The sequence below is a fragment of the Chiloscyllium punctatum genome, chromosome 19 (genome assembly GCF_047496795.1).
Source record: "Chiloscyllium punctatum isolate Juve2018m chromosome 19, sChiPun1.3, whole genome shotgun sequence".
Lineage (NCBI taxonomy): Eukaryota > Metazoa > Chordata > Chondrichthyes > Orectolobiformes > Hemiscylliidae > Chiloscyllium > Chiloscyllium punctatum.
In genome coordinates this window covers 78,238,005-78,250,989 of record NC_092757.1, presented here as the reverse complement: position 1 = coordinate 78,250,989, position 12,985 = coordinate 78,238,005, and the positions used below count along the sequence as shown (strand labels likewise).

The window sequence follows — 12,985 nt, the reverse complement described above, 5'->3', positions numbered from 1 at the left end:
TAATCCTTGATCCCCTTACTAAACAGAAACCTGTCTATCTCTGTCTTAAATACCACTCTAGCTGAAGAATTTCTTCATCTCAGTTCTAAAGGATCATCTTTTCAGCCTGAGGCTGTGCCCTTGGGTCTTAGTCTCTCCTACTAATGGAAACATCTTCCCCAATTCCGCTCTATCCATGCCTCCTGGTATTCTGTAGTTTCAATAGGTCCCCTTTCATCCTTCTAAACTCCTTGCAGTTCAAACCCAGAGTCCTCAACCGCTCCTCATATGACAAGACCTTCATCCTTGAAATCATTCTTGTAAACCTCCTCAGACCTCCTCCAAAGTCAGCAGACTTTGTTAGATATAGGCCCCAAAATCGCTCACAATATTCCAAATGTGGTCTGACCAGAGTCTTATACAACCTCAGTATATCCCTGATCTTGTTCGTAACCTTCTTGAAATAAATGCTAACATTGCATTTGCTTTCCTAATTGCTATCTGAATGTGCAGGCTAACCTTAAGTCCCTTTGTGCTTCAGATTTCCAAAGTTTTTCCGCTTCTATTCTTCCAACCAAAGTGCATAACCTCACATTTTTCCAAATCATATTCCATCTACCACTTCTTTGCCCACTCTCCTAGCCTGTCCAAGTTTGTTTACTGCCTTTCTGCTTCGTCAACACTACCTGTCCTTCTACCTGCCTTTGTGTAATTTGCAAACTTAGCAACAATGCCCTCAGTTTCTTTTTCCAGATTGTTGATGTATAATGTGAACAGTTGTGGTTCCAACACTGCCTACTGGTCAGCTTTTGAAATCCTGAAAAAGACCCCTTTAACCCCACTCTAGCTTTCCATCAGTCAGCCAATCCCCTAAACATGCAAGTACCATGCCCCTAACAGCATGGACTCATTTATCAGCCTTCTGTATGGCACCTTTTCAAATGCCTTCTGGAAATCCAAATAGATCACATCTGCTGGCTCTCGTTTGATACGACAGGAGTATGAAAGAATCATTTATTTATAATATTTACCTTTGAGATAAGAAAGTGAAGGCTGTCTGAAATTGATAGTCAGTTACGGCAAAATTTGTTTTAAGAACTATAAGCAGGTTATGGCTGGATTTTACAGTACAAATAGTGGTGCTATCAACATTCCCTGTTATTAAAGTGTTGGTGTTTTGTTTCTCAAGAACTTTGTGCTATTCATATCTCTCAGAGACGTGGCATTCAAATACATGGACGTATGTGCCTTTTTTTGTACTTAGGTAATAAACACCCATAAAAAACTTTTATGAAGTGGCTATATTGAAGTGGTTCATTTCTTCATGCAGAAAGACCCAAACAAAATTCAGGCTTGGGCTGATAAGTGGCAATGAGCATTGATGCCACACAAGTGCCAGGCAATGACCATTTCTGATAAGAGAAAGTCTAACCATCACCTCTGATGACTCCCTAAAATCTGTCCACTGTCTACAAGGCCTAAGTGTTGTAGTTATGGCAAAGGCCAATAAATGTATGAAGACAATAGACAATTTTACTTTTTAAGAGAAATAGAGTCATAGAGATGTACAGCATGGAAACAGACCCTTCGGTCCAACCTGTTCATGCCGACCAGATGAGACCAGAATTGTATGCAATATTCCAACAGTGGCCTAACCAATGTCCTGTACAGCCGCAACATGACCTCCCAACTCCTGTATTCATTACACTGACCAACAAAAGAAAGCATACCAAACGCCTTCTTCACTATTCGATCTACCTGCAACTCCACTTTCAAGGAGTTATGAACCTGTACTCCAAGGTCTCTTTGTTCAGTAACGTAGAACTTTGACAATTTAATGACAAAATGGAGTCTGATAAGAGGAAAAGTGGCATTTTTATAGTTTCTTTGCAGACAGGATTAACTCATACCTGGACATGTATCTGTAAAATCACTAAAATAGGAATGGCTTTCTGGGGACCCTTCCATTGAAGAAATAGTAAGATGCAACAGATCCCTTGTGGAATTAACAGTTACAGGTATCTGGATGTTTTCTGAATTTGAGTCACAATAGTCCTCCCACATCTGAACGCTGGAGAAACTCAGCAGATATGTGGAGAGAAAAAGAGAAGTTAATGTTTTGTGTCTGATATGACTCTTCATTAAAAGTTCATAACTTCTGAACAGAAATTTACCAGCATGCTTTGCTTTAGCTTCAGATTTCTAGCTTCTGCAATATTTTGTTTTTATTCTCCTGACTTGATGTCTGCAAACTTGAAATCACTTAAAGGTGGATGTCAAGGAAACCATTTTATTACGAGAAGATCCAAATGACCACCATTCATTCCCCATTTGTAACAATAGCTTATGCCATCAGTTTTTTTTTGTGTGGTTAATAGGATTATTGATTGTGGTCATGTGACAGAAACTGGCTGAGATAGCAAATATTGTATTATTCCTAAAGAAGCCAAGAGAAAGCAATGTGGATAAAAGATCTCAGAAGGGAGAGATTCTATCTTAAAAAGGAAAGAATCCTGACTCAAAAAGTCACCTCAAGCAAAGAAGTGAAGCTTTTCTCATGCCTACATATTATCATTTTACTCCATGGTTCGGCCACAACTTTAACTAAAAATACCAATAACCTTACATTTTTAAAAACTAATTCATGAGACACGGCCATCACTGGCTAGGCTAGAATTTATTGCCCATCCCTAATTGCCCAGTTGAAGGTCAACCACATTGCTGTGAGTGCAGTCACATGTAGGCCAAACCAGGTAAGGATGGTAGATTTCTTTCCCTGAAGGATATTAGAGAACAAGATGGGTTTTTCCTAACAATGGGCAACAGTTTCACGGTCACCATTAGACTCTTAATCTGCTGTGGTGGGATTTGAATCGAGATCCTCAGGATATTATCTGGGTCTCTGGATTAATAGTCTAATGATAATGTCACTAGGCCATCACCTCCCACTGTATTAAACCATTCTGATTTAATGAACAAAGATCTTTAACATCCATTTCTCCTTCAGTGAACCAAGAGGGTATATTCAGGTCAACAGTGCTTCTGGTAACCTTCGTGAAAACTAGTACAATATTGACTTTCAGAACTTTCAGGACTAAGTGCATGCTTCAGCTTTAGAAATCACCTTTTAAAGTTGTGTGTTTAGTGTGAATGAGGACTAAGTATTTGTTATGATTACATTACAGATTCTGTGTAAAAAATGTTTATCCTTCCTTTTGATTTAAATTTAAAAGAAAGCCCTTTCTGTGCCTGTGCCATGGGGAATGAATGGTGGTCATTTGGATCTTCTCGTAATAAAAAGGTTTCCTTGACATCCACCTTTAAGTGATTTCAAGTTTGCAGACATCAAGTCAGGAGAATAAAAACAAAATACTGCAGAAGCTAGAAATCTGAAAAGTCACAGTACTAAAGGGTTAAAACTAATCTTTTCCAGTATATCTATCTTCTGGTGGTCAGTTGAGAAAAGGAGAAATCGTTCTACAACTGTCTCCTGTCCATAACATGAGTTATGAGCGTAATGGAGTACTCTCCACTTAACTGGACAAGTGCAGCTCCAACAGCTATCAAGAAACGTGACACCATCCAGAAAAAGCAGGCACATTAATGGGCATGCCCCAGCCCTCCAGATTAAACACTCACTTCCTCCAAATCTACCATAACAGGTCTTGAAATGTTAACTCTGCTTTCTTTCTACAGATGCTGCCAGCGCTGCTGAGTTTCTCCAGCATTCTCAGTGTTTGTTTCAATTATGAGAGGACTCAATTTCAGAAAATATCCAGACACCGGTAACAGTGCGCCATCTACAAAATGCATAGCAATAATGCACTCAGAATCCTTTACCAGCACCTTCCAAACCCATAACCCCTACTACCTAGAAAGACAAGAGTAGTACACAAGACATAAGACGGAGCAACAGAATTAGACTTTCAGCACATTAGTCTACTCTGTCATTCAATGAGATCATGGCTGATTTGATAGTCCTCATTTCCTATTCACTGCCTTTTCCCCATAATCCTTAATTGCTTTACTAATTTAAAATCTGTCTATTTCAGCCTTGAATAGGTTGTCGTCAAGAATTCCACAGATTCACTAGCCTCTGAGAGAAGATACTCTTCCCCATCTCTGCTTTAAGTAGGTGACCCCTTATTCTGAGATTATGTCCTCTGGTCCTAGAATCAGGTGCTTGGGAATACCTGCAAGTTTCTCTCCCAGTCATCTGCCAATTTGGTTTGGAACTATACCTCCATTCTTTCCCTGTCACTGGGTCTGAGTCCTGAAATTCCTTCTCCAACAGCACCAGACAATTGCAGTTGTTCATGAATGTGGAGGAGCCAGTGTTGGACTGGGGTGGACAAAGTTAAAAATCACACAAGAACAGGTTATAGTCCAACAGATTTATTTGGAGACACTAGCTTTCAAAGCGCTGCTTCTTCATCAGGCACTATAACCTGGTGTTGTGTGATTTTATTGCTGTTCACGAAGGCAGCTTATCATCACCTTCTCAGGATTATTATGGATAGGTGCTTGCCCAAGCAGTGATGCTCATATACCATGAATGAATACAATAAAACATGTTGGAAAAGTGGTCAGGGAGCATTTGCCCTTTATAGTGAATGGGCAAAACCCTGAGTTAAGTCCATTTTTAACAATCCAGTAGGTTCAGTGCATAAACTCCGACCTGAGTGATTCTGGTGATACACAGTTACTTGCCCTGTTCATTCAGGTCTTAGGTCCCTCGTAGGATATGCAGTCTAAAAATGGCTTTCTAACCCAGTACAAAAACCCATTAGATTAGATTACTTACAGAGTGGAAACAGGCCCTTCGGCCCAACAAGTCCACACTGACCCGCAACCCACCCATACCCCTACATGTAACCCTTTTTACCTAACACTATGGGCAATTTAGCATGGCCAATTCACCTGACCTGCACATCTTTGGACTGTGGGAGGGGATCAGAGCAAACCCACACAGACACGGGGAGAATGTGCAAACTCGACACAGTCAGTTGCCTGAGTCGGGAATTGAACCCGGGTCTCTGGCGCAGTGAGGCAGCAGTGCTAACCACCGTGCCGCCCATTAGGAGGTCTCTAAGTCAGTCTAATGAATGATATTTGCCACTGACAATAAATTTGATCCAATGATACCAATACACACATGTAGATCATAATTGTATTGAAGAAAAACACTATGCAACTAACCATAATCCACAAAGGACAATGTTATGTTAGAGAGCCACATGTAGTGTGAGGGCAAGGCAAGGAGGCATGCCTCCACAAACAGCTAAGTCAGCACAGGGTTTGAGGAAGCACCTTTGGCATTACTCTCCACTACACTTAGAGTATCTTAGCAATTGCGCTAACCCAGCCCCACAGTGCTGAATATTCCTGCAAATTAACCAAATGACTTTGCACACTAATTGGAAGAAAGAAAGGCTTGCATTTATACAGTGCCTTTTTCCAATTAAGTACATCTTGAAACATAGTCGCTGCTAATTTAGTAAACATATTTCAGTCAATATGCACAAAGAAAACTCCCACCAACCACACTAAGATTTTTGGTCTGTGATACAGATTGAGAAAAAAATTATTCTGAACACTGGTGGTGCCTTCTCTGCTTTCCTGTGCAATAGTTGTGTGGATCTTTAAACTTTATCTGAGCAGGGACTGCATATCTCAACTAAAAGACCACATTCCTGACAGTGTGGGACTACCTCAGTACTGGAGTATTGGCTTAGATTTTTGGTACTCGAGCCCTGGAGTTTAAATTGAATGGGAACTTTATGATTCGGGGAAGAGAGTGCTATTACCTGAATGTGCTGAAAATGTGTTGCTGGAAAAGCGCAGCAGGTCTGGCAGCATCCAAGGAACAGGAGAATCGACGTTTCGGGCATCAGCCCTTCTGAAACGTCGATTCTCCTGTTCCTTGGATGCTGCCTGACCTGCTGCGCTTTTCCAGCAACACACTTTCAGCTCTGATCTCCAGCATCTGCAGTCCTCACTTTCTCCCCCTGTTACCTGAATGTGCTCAGAATGTGCCTGATATGACTAAATCTTGTAGTTAATCCTGTAAAGACAATACAGGCGTACACTTTATAACTTTTATTAATCTTCCATGGGGCTAGCAAAGAACAACATAGCTGTACAGTTCTTTGCTTGAGTGTACAATCACCACTGTGATCCAAGTACTGCTTGTAAAGGGTTACCAAGATAAACATTTATCAAATGTCCGTCTCTCGACATGCTTAAATAAAGAATGAACCGAAAAGGAGTGTACCTCACAGAGTTGGCTTTCGATATTTTTTTTATTCATTCGCAGGATGTAAGCATCTTTGACTGCAATAGGATTTATTTTCCATCTCTAGGACCCTTGAGCTGGTGGTTGTGAGCTGCCTTCTTGAACTGCTGTCGTCCGTTTGCTGAAGATTGACCCACAATGTCCGCAGAGAAGGAATTCCAGGGTTTTGATCCAGTGGCACTGAAGGAATGGTGATATATTTCCAAGTCAGGATGGTGAGTAGTTTGGAGTGGAACCTGCAGGTATTGGTGTTCTCATACATCTGTTGCCCTGGTCTTTACAGATGGAAGTGGTCATGAGTTTGAAAAGTGCTGTCTAAGGAACCTTGGTGAATTTCTGCAGTGCATCTTGTTGATAGTACACATCACTGCTACTAAGTGTTAGTGATGGAGGAAGTGAATGTTCATGCATACAGTATTAATCAAGCAGACTCCTTTGTGTCAAACTTCTTGAGTGTTATTAAAGCTGCATTCATTCAGGAAAGTAGGGGGTATTCCATCACATTTCTGATTTGTACCTTGTAGATGGTGGACAGACTCTGGTGAGTCAGGAGGTGAGTTACATACTGAATGACTCCAAAGTTGTGACCTACTCTTGTAGTCACAGTAGTTAGAGTCATAGAGATGTACAGCATGGAAGCAGACCCTTTGGTCCAACTCATCCATGCCGATTAGATATCCCAACCCAAATACAGTCCCACCTGCAGCATCTGGCCCATATCACTCCAAACCGTTCCTATTCATATACCAATCCAAATGCCTCTTAAATGTTGCAATTGTACCAGCCTCCACCACTTCCTCTGGCAGCTCATTCCATACATGTACCACCCTCTGTGTGAAAACATTGACCCTTAGGTCTCTTTTATATCTTTCCCCTCTCACCCTAAACCTATACCCTCTAGTTCTGGATGCCGCAACCCCAGGGAAAAGACTTTGTCTATTTACCCTATCCATGCCCCTCATAATTTTGTAAACCTCTATAATGTCACCCCTCAGCCTCCGATGCTCCAGGGAAAACAGCCCCAGCCTATTCAGCCTCTCCCTATAGCTCAAATCCTCCAACATCCTTGTAAATCTTTTCTGAATCCTTTCAAGTTTCACATGTGGTTATTCCAGTTTGGTTTCTTCTCAATGGTAACTCCCAGGATGTTGATAGTAGTGGATTCAATGATGGAAATTTTATTGTATGACAAGGGGCAATAATTAGATTCTCTCTTCTTGGAGATGGTCATTGCCTTATATTTGTGTGGTGCAAATATTATTTGTCAGCTGAAGCCTAAATATTGCCCAGGTTTTGCTGCAATTGGGAATGGTCTGCTTCAGTATCTGAGAAGCCATATATGGTGATGAATACTGTGCAGACATCTGTAAACATCCCTCTTTCTGACTTGACGATGGAGGGAGGGTCATTGATAAAGCAGCTGAAAATGGTTCTGCCAAGGACCTTGAGAAACTTCAGCAGAAATGCCTAGGAACTGAGTTGACTGACCTCCTACAAACACAACCATCCCCCTTTGTGCCAGGTATGACTCTAACCAATGGAGCAGTTTCTCCATGATTTAGACTCTATTAGCTTTTGATTAGATTCCCTACAGAATGGAAACAGCCCAACAAGTCCACACTGACCATCTGAAGAGTAACCCACCCAGACCCATTCCTCTACCCTATACTTATCCTTTACTAATGCACCTAACACTACTGGCAATCTAGCATATCTTTGGATTGTGGGAGGAAACCGGAGCACCCGGAGAAAACTCCACATAGACAGTCGCCCAAGGTGGGAATCGAACCCGGGTCCCTGGCACTATGAGGCAGCAGTGCTAACCTCTGAGCCACCGTACCATGGTGGAATGTTGACGAATAAAGAGTGCAGGCACAGTTACTTAAAAGTGGAGTTGCAAGTAGACAGGGTGATGAAGAAGGTGTGTCTTCATTCATCAGTGCATTGAGTACAGGAGCTGGGAGGTCATTTTATGGCTGTCCAGGATATTGGTTAGGCCACTTTTAGAGTTCAATTCTGGTCTCCCTACTTAAGAAAGATGTTAAATTTGAAAGGGTTCAGAAAAGATTTACAAGGACATTACTCAGATTGGAGAGTTTGAGATATAAGGAAAGGCTGAATAGTTTGGGGCTTTTTTCTCTGGAGGGTCGGAGGCTGATAGGCTTATTGAGGTTTATAAAATCATGAGGTGCATGGATAGACTGAATAGCCAAAATATTTTTTACCAGAATAGGAGAGACCAAAACTAGGCTATCTGGTCGGCATGCCTGAGTTGGACCGAAGGGTCTATTTCCATGCTGTACAACTCTGTAAACAAATATTATGGAGTTCATCAGAATTAATGTTTCTGAGGAAGGGTCACTTGATTTGAAATGTTAACTCTGATTTCTCTCTACAGATGCTACCAGACCTACTGAGCTTTTCCAGCAATTTCTGTTTTTGTTTCTGATTTACAGCATTAGCAGTTCTTTCGGTTTTTATTGTGGACTTGATTTTCACCTTTAAATTATTTGCATTTCGTCAGTTTTCAGCTTATATTTAGAAGAGTCTCAACTTTAACATAAATGGTCGAAGAAAAGTGGGAGAAAAACTGTTTAGAGAATGCTTAGATTAAGCAAAATAATAAATGAACAGAGAAGGCAGTGTGAACGGGATCTTCCAGACTTAATCTTTGCAACTACCTCAAAAACCAAACGTCCTGGGTGCTGCATTGTTTTCTGAATCTGGCCCCTTTCGGCTTATATTTTGTGTTGGCTGTTCTAAAACTAAATATTAAAAGCTGGAGATAGTGGAAATCTGACACCGTTGGGTTACAGACTACGGTGGTAAAGAGTGCAGCAGACTTAATATTTCAAATTGTTGATCTTGGGGCATTTTCTTTCACAATGCTTCCCCCCCTTTTTTTTGCTATGCAACATCCTTTCACGCTCCAAACAAAACAAATTTTGACCCTTTGCATCGTAGCTTCGGGATTGCATTTGATTCCTGGCGCTAACTTTCCCACAGTTTGATTGGCCCTGAAAATGTAGCAAGAGCAAGGGACACATCACACACCACAACAGCTGACCCTGAGCTGCGCGCGTGCGCACTGGGCTGGCTACGGACTGGCCCCTTTAAGAATGTGGCAGTTACCATAATCCCGGAGGGGAGTACGATCAACATTGTCTTTCCGGTATGAGATACATACTGGATTCTACGGGATATTTCGAAGTTAGATTAAAGCAAATTATCTACATACAGCGGCACTCTGCGGTGATATTTCTGTTCAAATGAGCAAGTGTATTTATTCTCTGTCAGCCGCTGGTAGAGACCTCCCTCAGAAAGCCGTGGTAATGCAGTGTTCCAGGTGGGTGACGTTGGAAAACAAAGATGGCGGCGGGGAACAGCAACTACTGGGAAGGTGAGGGGTGGGGGCGACGGGGCGAAGGGCCGCGTGGGGGGGGAAGCCGAGCGGATAAAAATCCACACCGTGAAGGCGTAAAGCGTTCACCCCTTCCGCCCCAAACCTGTACTCTCACCCCCCCCCCCCCCCACTGCCCATCCTCCCTAACTGTACCCCAGACTCTCCCTCTCTCTCTTTCCCTCCTTCTCCCGACTTGCTTTCACCCCCTCCCCACCCAGCGGCAGTAAAAGTCTCTTAGGCCATCCTTCAGTAACGTGTGAGAGCAACTGCCTGATGATATCTAAAAGTCCATCTGCGTAGAGGGCGGTGGGTATCAAAAGTATTCATCCTGACCCCCCCCCCCCCCCCCCCGACCCACAATGTGGGAGTGTCATTACCCTCCTTGGCAGTGGGCACCTGGATGAATTTGGGGTGGGGTGTGGGATTTCGAAGCTACTTGGATGCTGCCTGAACTGCTGTGCTCTTCCAGCACCACTAATCCAGAATCTGGTTTCCAGCATCTGCAGTTATTGTTTTTACCTGGGGTAGAATCCTGTCCAACCCAATGTTATAGGATATCCAAAGAACAGCTGAACAAGTTTCCCTCTTTGCCTGTCACACAGCAGACGGGGACATCTTAGTAACTTTAGAGGCTTTGTAGTGCATTGCTAGTGCTCCTGCCTCTCACCTAGAAGCCCTGGTTTCTAGTCCTACATTCTCAAGAAGTGTGTAATGTCTTCAGGCTCTCGTGGTGAACTGATAGTGTCCCTAACTTTGAGCAAAGTAGTGCAATAATATCTCTGAACAGGTTGGTTAGAAAATATTTACCTGAGTGGAATACAAGTCTGTATTGTACAATTTCAGGAATCTCTCATAATCTGTATAGCTTCACTTTATATAATTTCAACTTTCAGGTTTACACAGGAGGAGGTTGGATTTGATTTCTGTGGATTAATATATTCTATGATTTATAATGTAATTTGGCATTTACACGGGCTGTTGTGGCACAATGATTTTGACCGTAACTCTGGATCAGAAGATTTGCACTTAAGTCCCAATTGCCCCAGAGATGTATTGTTACATGGCCAAATAAGTTGATTAAAAGCAATTTAAAAATAAATTATTTTATAATCCATCCATAAGCTGCAGTTGAGGAAAGATCTACGTTTCTACAATTTATATCACAACTTCAGAATGTTCCAGCTTTACTCCCTCACAGCCAATGAAGTACTTTTGAAGTGTAGTTGCTGTTATAGCAAAAGCTGGCAGAACCTGACCTTCCTTTCTCAGTTCCAATGTTTGCTTATTTCTTTTGACAACCATGCAATTTAGTGCCAGTAGATTCATTTTTATGTACCTCAATAGCCTTCATTTTTTCATGGGTACACTATCTTGATATTCTTTTTCCCAAAGTTACATTTTTGAGATGGTCGTTTATGTGCTCGCTTGCAAGTAACAGCAGATGGAAAACAGTTTATTATAGTACAAAGAGACCTTGGAGTGCAGGTTCATAGCTCCTTGAAAGTAGAGTCGCAGGTAGATAGGATAGTGAAGAAGGCGTTTGGTATGCTTTCCTTTATTGGTCAGAATATTGAGTACAGGAGTTGGGAGGTCATGTTGCAGCTGTACAGGACATTGGCTAGGCCACTGTTGGAATACTGTGTGCAATTCTGGTCTCCTTCCTATCGGAAAGATGTTGTGAAACTTGAAAGGGTTCAGTAAAGATTTACAAGGATGTTGCCAAGGTTGGAGGATCTGAGTTACGGGGAGAGGCTGAACAGGCTGGGGCTGTTTTCCCTGGAGTGTCAGAGGCTGAGGGGTGACCTTGTAGAGGTTTACAAAATTGAGGGTAATGGATAGGGTAAATAGGCAAAGTCTTTTCCCTGGGGTCGGGGAGTCCAGAACTAGAGGGCATAGGTTTAGGGTGAGAGGGGAAAGATATAAAAGAGACCTAAGGAGCAACATTTTCACACAGAGGGTGGTACGTGTATGGAATGAGCTGCCAGAGGAAGTGGTGGAGACTGGTACAATTGCAGCATTTAAGAAGTATTTGCATAGGTATATGAATAGGAAGGGTTTGGAGGGATATGGGCCGGGTGCTGGCAGGTGGGTCTAGATTGGGTTGGGATATCTGGTTGGCATGGATGGGTTGGACCGAAGGGTCTGTTTCCATGCTGTACATCTCTATGACTGTATAACTGTCGCATTGCTCCATGAATTACCGTACAAGTAAATTACTCCTTTAACTTCTGAAACTGGATGCATTTCAGTGATAACCAACATATACCGGATGAAGTCCTTGTGAAACTTTAAACTTTTTTTTGTAACTTTTGATTGCAAAGTGTAAATGACAAGTGACAGTATGATTCAAAAATGTCAAGATGTTTTGACAATCCAAGGTTCTATACTTCAGCAAGCCTATTGTCTTTTGTATAGCATCATTCAGTCAACTTTTCCCAAATGTTCACTTTTGCTTCTGATGCCATTTTACATCAATTTCAGGACCATTAAAAATTAGCGATGAATGTATTAATATGGAAAAATCATTGATTTGTGCTTTAATATGCAATTTACAGTTTGCTTCCATCATGGGTGCATACAGAGCTATTGAAGTTGCACCAGTCTTTTTATATAATACTGGGTTCTGAAGAAGAATCACTGGACCTGAAATATTGACTCTGCTTTCTCTCCACAGATGCTGCCAGATCTGTTGAGTTTCTCCAGCTATTTCTGTATTTGTTTCAGATTTCCAGCATCCACAGTTCTTTGTTTTTTGACCTTATATGCACCCTGTGTTTCAGTAAAAGTACATAGCATGTTTGTTAGCTACTGAAAAGATAAATGTCAACCAGTGATCCATCTAATGTTTATAAGTAGAATTCATAAGGATGTGTGTTTGTTGATTTGTACATCTTTTCTTGTATATCGTGCATTGACTGTCTTGTAAACAGGAAGAGATGAGAGATTCCCATGTTTGTTTCACATTGTAATCCTTTGACAATGTCATCTCTTTAGTGACTGGCAAACCTGCTATGCACATTCCTGAATTCTGCAAAATGGAGTGCTGTATGTGTAAAGTTAATTCTGGCTGTCAAGTGTTGTCTGTCATCTTTTTAAAGATGTTTGTGAGAAAAGACTTATTGAGTACTTCAAAGATGCACTGATACAAAAATAGTTTTGTATGTTGCTGGGGAAGAACCATTAAATTTGGAAGAAAACATGATTTGGAGTGAGTTCCTAGCCATGAGTGAATTGACTAGTTAAGATGATGACTTGAGCTTATAATTCTCCAGCCAGCATGCTGTGGAAGCTCAATCCTGAATATGTTC

At 41.7% G+C, this 12,985-nt stretch overlaps 1 protein-coding gene across 3 annotated transcripts in view; it reads left to right on the top strand.

Annotated features, from left to right (window-relative positions):
- Positions 1–9,631: 9,631 nt before the first annotated feature.
- The window catches only part of gosr1 (golgi SNAP receptor complex member 1), a 115,252-nt gene continuing 111,898 nt past the window's right edge, over positions 9,632–12,985 (top strand). For all 3 annotated transcript variants that reach the window (XM_072589770.1, XM_072589769.1, XM_072589768.1), the window contains exon 1: positions 9,632–9,674. In XM_072589770.1, the coding sequence (XP_072445871.1) occupies positions 9,644–9,674 (31 nt within the window). In that variant the 5' untranslated portion in view covers positions 9,632–9,643. The remainder of the gene's footprint in view (positions 9,675–12,985) is intronic.